This window comes from Nannospalax galili, unplaced genomic scaffold, assembly GCF_000622305.1.
Source record: "Nannospalax galili isolate Female #2095 unplaced genomic scaffold, S.galili_v1.0 scaffold299, whole genome shotgun sequence".
Lineage (NCBI taxonomy): Eukaryota > Metazoa > Chordata > Mammalia > Rodentia > Spalacidae > Nannospalax > Nannospalax galili.
This window is the reverse complement of record NW_008343973.1, coordinates 552,969-558,968: the sequence shown is the minus strand read 5'-3', so window position 1 is coordinate 558,968 and position 6,000 is coordinate 552,969. Positions and strand designations below refer to the sequence as shown.

The window sequence follows — 6,000 nt, the reverse complement described above, 5'->3', positions numbered from 1 at the left end:
AGCCCTGCTCATGCATGTGCCTGAGCAATCCCCTCCAATCCCCTGCATTACCCTCCTGGTTTGGTCAGCGTAATCAATTTGTGTGATTTGAATTTTTGTGAATATATTTAAGCATTTGTGAGAGACATATTGACTGATATCTTGGACAATAGCGCCACCACTTGTGACCTTATACTTGGTGCTCACAACACACACACATGCACACATACATACACACACACACACACACACACACACCTGTACATTTTCTCTACTGTATTCCTTCACAAGTGGGTTTAACCTTCAAATTCAGCGCCTGAATTTCACATATTTGTGGTAAAAAGGACCCCTGAGAGTATACCAGGTAGTATGTGATTTTAGGAACCCCTGCCCCAAAAGCTGAAGCTGAAAATCATTCTTAAGTATCGCTATGTAATTTCTCCAGCTGGCTTCAATTCATGTGTAATCTGCTACTGACTGACCTGAGCCCAGTGAGAAGTCCAACGTGTGGAAACATCACAGCTTTTATCAAAGTCCAAGCCATTTCTTACTGTCTTTAGTCACTCTTTATAAGTGTCATTGGAAAGATACCTTACTTGTTATATTGAAAACTTATCATAGAAAATCAACACTTTAAATTTTTTTTTAATTTTACTTGAATGCTTCTGAAAATGAACTAATGTACCCAATAGAGAAATAAACATAACATAGACATTTGGAAATACAGTGTCCCCAGTCAGATATAAAACTCTTATACTCTATTCTTGAACAATAGTTTGTATATGAACATAGCAAACACAACTCACCTTCATTCTGCCCACTTCCTAAATAAATGAAAAATACATTTGAAATCAATGTGATTGTTGCAAATCTAAAAGACTTCCATCATGTGGATCTGTACAAATTGTCACATGTGTTAGTTATTTAGCCAATTGCCTTATGATAAATACACAGTGGCCTCATAAGTATATCAGAAAATAAGGAACCACCTGAAATTTCTAAATATTCAAACTTTTACCAAAAACAGCTTGTGTGTGAAGTTTAAATGGCATACAACCCTGAAAAAGGTTCCATTCCAAAACTCTACAAAAAAGAATTGTATGTTCAGATGATGAGAGCTAATCAGATACATGTAGGCATCATCTGGAAAACTTACTGGCATGCCGTAATTCAATCACAGGGAAAATGCATAACAGAACCCCTAATTATTTCTCTGATAATCAATCCAAAGACATCAAAGAATTAAATGAAACAATATAAAAATGAAACAGAAGATGACAAAGGAAAAGCAGCAAAAAAATACACTTACATCATTGAAATGATTTGGGAGACTAGCTAAACCCTTGGCACTTTCAAAACGTTATTATTGTTAAGGCAAGTTTGTCACAAAATGCCCCCTTGACTTAGTAGACACCTCAGACCTCTGCTCCCTCCCATGGATGCAATAGGCTGTGGGGAAGGCTGAGGCTCCACTGCTGGTGGGAGGAGGCAACCACCTTTCCCAAAGACCCTTCTAGGCAGCTACTCTTCTGTCTCTGAGCTGCCTTTCCTTCACAGCAGAATGCAGTGCTAGGCCTCCAACAAAGCTTCAGTGCTATGTGTTTCCCTGTTCCTTCCTAACACCAGTCTCTTCCTTGATGGAAACTTCCAGAATGCAGTCACAACAGAGGGAAGTCTCTGAGATGGGCTTGATTTCAATCAACATTCCTGCCAAATGAACACCTTTGATATGCAAAATGCCTGTGCTAGTGAATAATAAAGAATTCTATTTCCCCACAAAACCTTTTCTTCCAGGAGGTTAAAGGAAATTGTGGCTTGGTAAATGTTAATGTATCTATTGTAAAGATGAAGAAATTGAGGGACAATACAGGAATCAAATGATCAGATGAACTGAAACCCATAAAATCTTGGGGAAAGTTAATATGCCTCAGTCTTCATAAAGCAGGACTATTATAATCCTCGAGTAGAAGTATTTGGAGACTTTATAGCTGGGAATGAAAGGCACGTCTCATCAATAAATTTTCACATGCTGAACATCTCAGCAATTTAATTTTTAAATGAGAATTTTAAAATATCAAATAGAATTATGTGCTAAGCTGAGGTGCTTGGCTTTTACATATTTTAAACCTTATTACATTCCAAGATTAATGCACTTTAGCTTCATACAGTTCTAGTCTGCATTATATATAATTTGGTGTGTAAATTTGTTGCATTTAAACAGTTGAAGGTTTTGGTAAGTGCAATTAAAAGAATAAAATTAAGTAACTGCTGTTGATAAGAAAATAGAGTAAGTATACACTTTTGGTGTAATTGTTCTGGCCCATTTTAACTCAGGACTTCAGGGCTCTTACTAGCATGAACAACTCCTATCTATTCTTAAATAATTAATCATTTGCTCTCTGAAGCCAGAGAATAAGTATATGGCTATGCATAGGCATGTAGATGGAGAAGAAACAAACTTGTCTGGCATTTGTTTGCCATTCTTAATTATTTTCCACTTTTTAATATCAGCAGCAGAATGTCAAGAAATAGACTTTAAGGCAAACCTGGATTTGCTCTGTGTGACAGCATTTGCAAACTGCGTAAACCCCAAACTGTGCAATGAGCTGGGCATGTACTACCTGCTCGCTACAGAACTAGGTCCTTGACTGCACAAATATAGTGTTGGGTTGTAGAGAAATCTGAGGATTTTCATATCAGAGGAAATCACAAGTAAAACTACTCATTCAAAATAACAACCCAAAATGTACATCAACTAATTTTATGCTGATATCATTTAAAAGAAAATGACAAAAGTATATTGTTTTAAAACCTCTCTTGAAAATTCTGGTGGCCAAAGTTTGGTTAGTGATGTATCTGAATATGCCGTCCAACAACTAGGAACAGTAATCCAGCCAGAAGAGAAAAAAATATCCCAGCAGGGGCCAGAAAAAATGACCAGCCATAGAGAACGGAAGGGGTGAACTCCCAGCAGTCTCTCATTTTCAGAGCTTTGTAGCTTTCCATGTCAGCTACTGCCTGGACCCAGATGACGTAGAGCATCACCACCAGGGAAAACAGGACACCTGAGAAAGAAAGAAGACCATTACCTTTCTGGAGGCATCATTCCCCAAACTATTCCAAAACATTCATTAGTTTAAGGATGAACTCCTTAAACACATTCCTAGTTGAATCAAATACCATCTGTCCTTCTCTTCATTGTGTGCCTAATAGACATGGTATTTACCTTCATGTTTCAAAGCATTCTGGGGAGAACTACATCAGCATGAGAAACAACAGCAACAGTCAATAGAAGCTTTGAGTGCTTACAGTATGCCAGGTACTGTGCTGAGAGTTTGTGTTGTCATTGCCAAGGACTCAAACATTGTGAAGTTTATGTTCTAAAGTTTATACACTGTCACCAATGCTGTGTTTTAGATGAGCATTGTAACACACTATTTCATTCAATACATACAGAGATTCAGGGAAATGGGTACTATTATCCCCAAGCTTTAAGTGTGTGCAAACACAGATAGTGGTTTCAGAGCTGATTTTCAGCCCAGGTCCTTTTTAATTCTTGCTACACCATTAAAACCCAGCTAACCAGAACTACAACTAAACATGGCCACGAAAATGGAAGCTGGGGTGAGTTCCACACAAGGACAGACATGAACACACTGAGTGAACAAAGACAAATATGCATGATATTTATCATGGATATTGAAAGAATGAGGGAAGATCACTGATGATAAAAGAGTCTGAGGAACATAAAACCATACGTTTGAGGTTTAGAGCCTTATTAAATGACTAGAAAGTAAGAAGGGAGGGTGGAAAATGGAGGAGGAGAAAGAGAAGAGGGAAGGAAGGAAAGGGGCTAGAGAGGGAGGGAGGGAGAAAAGGAGGAAAGAAGGAAGCAGCAACATCACATTTTATCAACAACTCCCACTTGGCTGTAACCATTCACTTAAAAATACTGCTGGAATTCTAAGAGCAGAAGTTGTTTCACAATGATGAACCTTTGACCTTAACAATTGATATGGCAAAGAGGCCTGTGAATGTTTAAAGTTGAGAATGTCTTCAGGCATATATTGTTCAGATGTAGTTGACACAATAACTACCAGGCCTATACTTCACTCCCTTCTGATTCACTAGTGAGCAGCAAGCACCCTGAACAACCCAAAGGATTCACACTGGTCCCAGAGGTTAGGGTCATTTGCTATTTGTCCAAAACCCAATTCAAACATGCTCACGATTGTCATATTTATTGAACTAGTGGGCAGAATAAATCAATAGGATTGTGTGTGAAGTCCACTGCTGAATCAAAATAGAATTGTGCTGAATCGGCTTATAAGAAGGAAGTATTTATTTTGGCTTTCAGTTTCTAGAGCTTTTCTCCATGATACCTTGACCCTGTGGCTTAAGGGCCTGCTGAAGTTAGAACATTATGGTAGAACTGCCTGAGGAAATTGTTCATTTCAGGGTAACCATCAGGCAATAAGAAAGAGAAAGGGGTCAGGGTCCCAACATTTCTTCAAGAGCATGCCCCAAAGTCTGACCTCCCTCCCACACTGACCACCCAAAGGCTCTATCTACTACCTCCGAGAGTGCCACAGGCTGACATCCAGGCCTTTAGCACATGTCCTTTGGTGAACACTCCAAATACAAAGTACAGCAGGTATAAAATCTTCATATTTTAATTGCTCACATATCTGAAAGCTAACTGCAGTTCTGCTGCTCAGAGCAGAGACCAAGGCATCTTGATGGAAGAGGCAGTTTTTAAGGGCTCAGCCATCAGTCACACTCAGTACATTCACTGTGCTTCTGCTTCACTGAGGGAGACCACCCCCCCCCCAGGCTATCAAGTTCAGAAAGAATCTTGAGCCTCAGACCCAAAAGAAGGGTTTGTAAATACATCAAGGTGTGCTGACATCAGAAATCAAGGTTTCTAGTAATGACCATTCTGGCTAAGAGCAAAGTGTAAGTAACAGAGATGCTTCCTTAATAATTAGAAATGTTCTTCGCAGCGTGATCTTTAACGTAGATACACTGGCCCACAGGACACAATATCAGCCACTGAGCAATGGCTACATCCCAGAGAAACAGCAGAGCCATGCCAGACAGCAAACTCCTGACAAAGCTGTACTTCAGACTTTGACACTACAGCCATGCTCTCTGTTGCCTAGAGACTCTGAGCTTCCTAACTCATATTTCAGCAAATATGCAGACAGTGCTCCCTGTTGACAGAAAGGCCTGTCTTGAGCCTTTGTATGATATCTTTGGCCTCATGCAAACACATTGCCAACCTTTGCGCTATTTGTTGATACAGTTTTTATCTTCCTTCCATCAAGTAAACATCATGTTTTCAAATGTCCTTAAAAATAAAAAGGAAGAAAAAGAAAAGAAAAGAAATTGTCTTTGTAAAATAAACAGTAATCTTATACATATCTTTTTAAAAGTCACAAAATCCATTACTGGGTTTCAAATGTGAAAAGTACACTGTGGGGACTGCAGTGGTGACTCAGTGGTTAACAGCATGCACTGGTCTTGCAGAGGACCTGAGTTTGATTCCCATCACCTGTGTGTGGGGGGGGTGGGAGTCACAGCTGCCTGTAACTCCAGCTCCAGGTGGTGACTCAGTGGTTAACAGCATGCACTGGTCTTGCAGAGGACCTGAGTTGGATTCCCATCACCTGTGGGGGCGGGGGGGTCACAGCTGCCTGTAACTCCAGCTCCACAGGATCCTCTGGCTTCTGCAAGTACCTGCACTCATATGCACAAACCCACTCACACACAGACACACACATCCACAAAATTAATAAATAAATAAGAAAGAAAGTGTCCCCTAATTTATTTTTGAAAGTACCACCTCCCTCCCACACTGACCACCCAAACTGGTCACAATAGTGCACGCCTTTAATCCCAGAACCTGGGAGGCAGAGCCAGGAATATCCTTGTGAGTTCAAAATCAACCTGGTCTACATAGTGTAGTCCAGTCCAGCTGACACTACAAGGAGACCCTGTCTCAAAAAAAGAGAAAAACCA

General features: G+C 40.0%; 1 protein-coding gene across 2 annotated transcripts in view; it reads right to left on the bottom strand.

Annotated features, from left to right (window-relative positions):
• Nucleotides 1-2,481: 2,481 nt before the first annotated feature.
• The window catches only part of Tmem182 (transmembrane protein 182), a 56,423-nt gene continuing 52,904 nt past the window's right edge, over nucleotides 2,482-6,000 (bottom strand). For both annotated transcript variants that reach the window (XM_008840304.1, XM_017799914.1), the window contains one exon: nucleotides 2,482-3,044. In XM_008840304.1, the coding sequence (XP_008838526.1) occupies nucleotides 2,824-3,044 (221 nt within the window). In that variant the 3' untranslated portion in view covers nucleotides 2,482-2,823. The remainder of the gene's footprint in view (nucleotides 3,045-6,000) is intronic.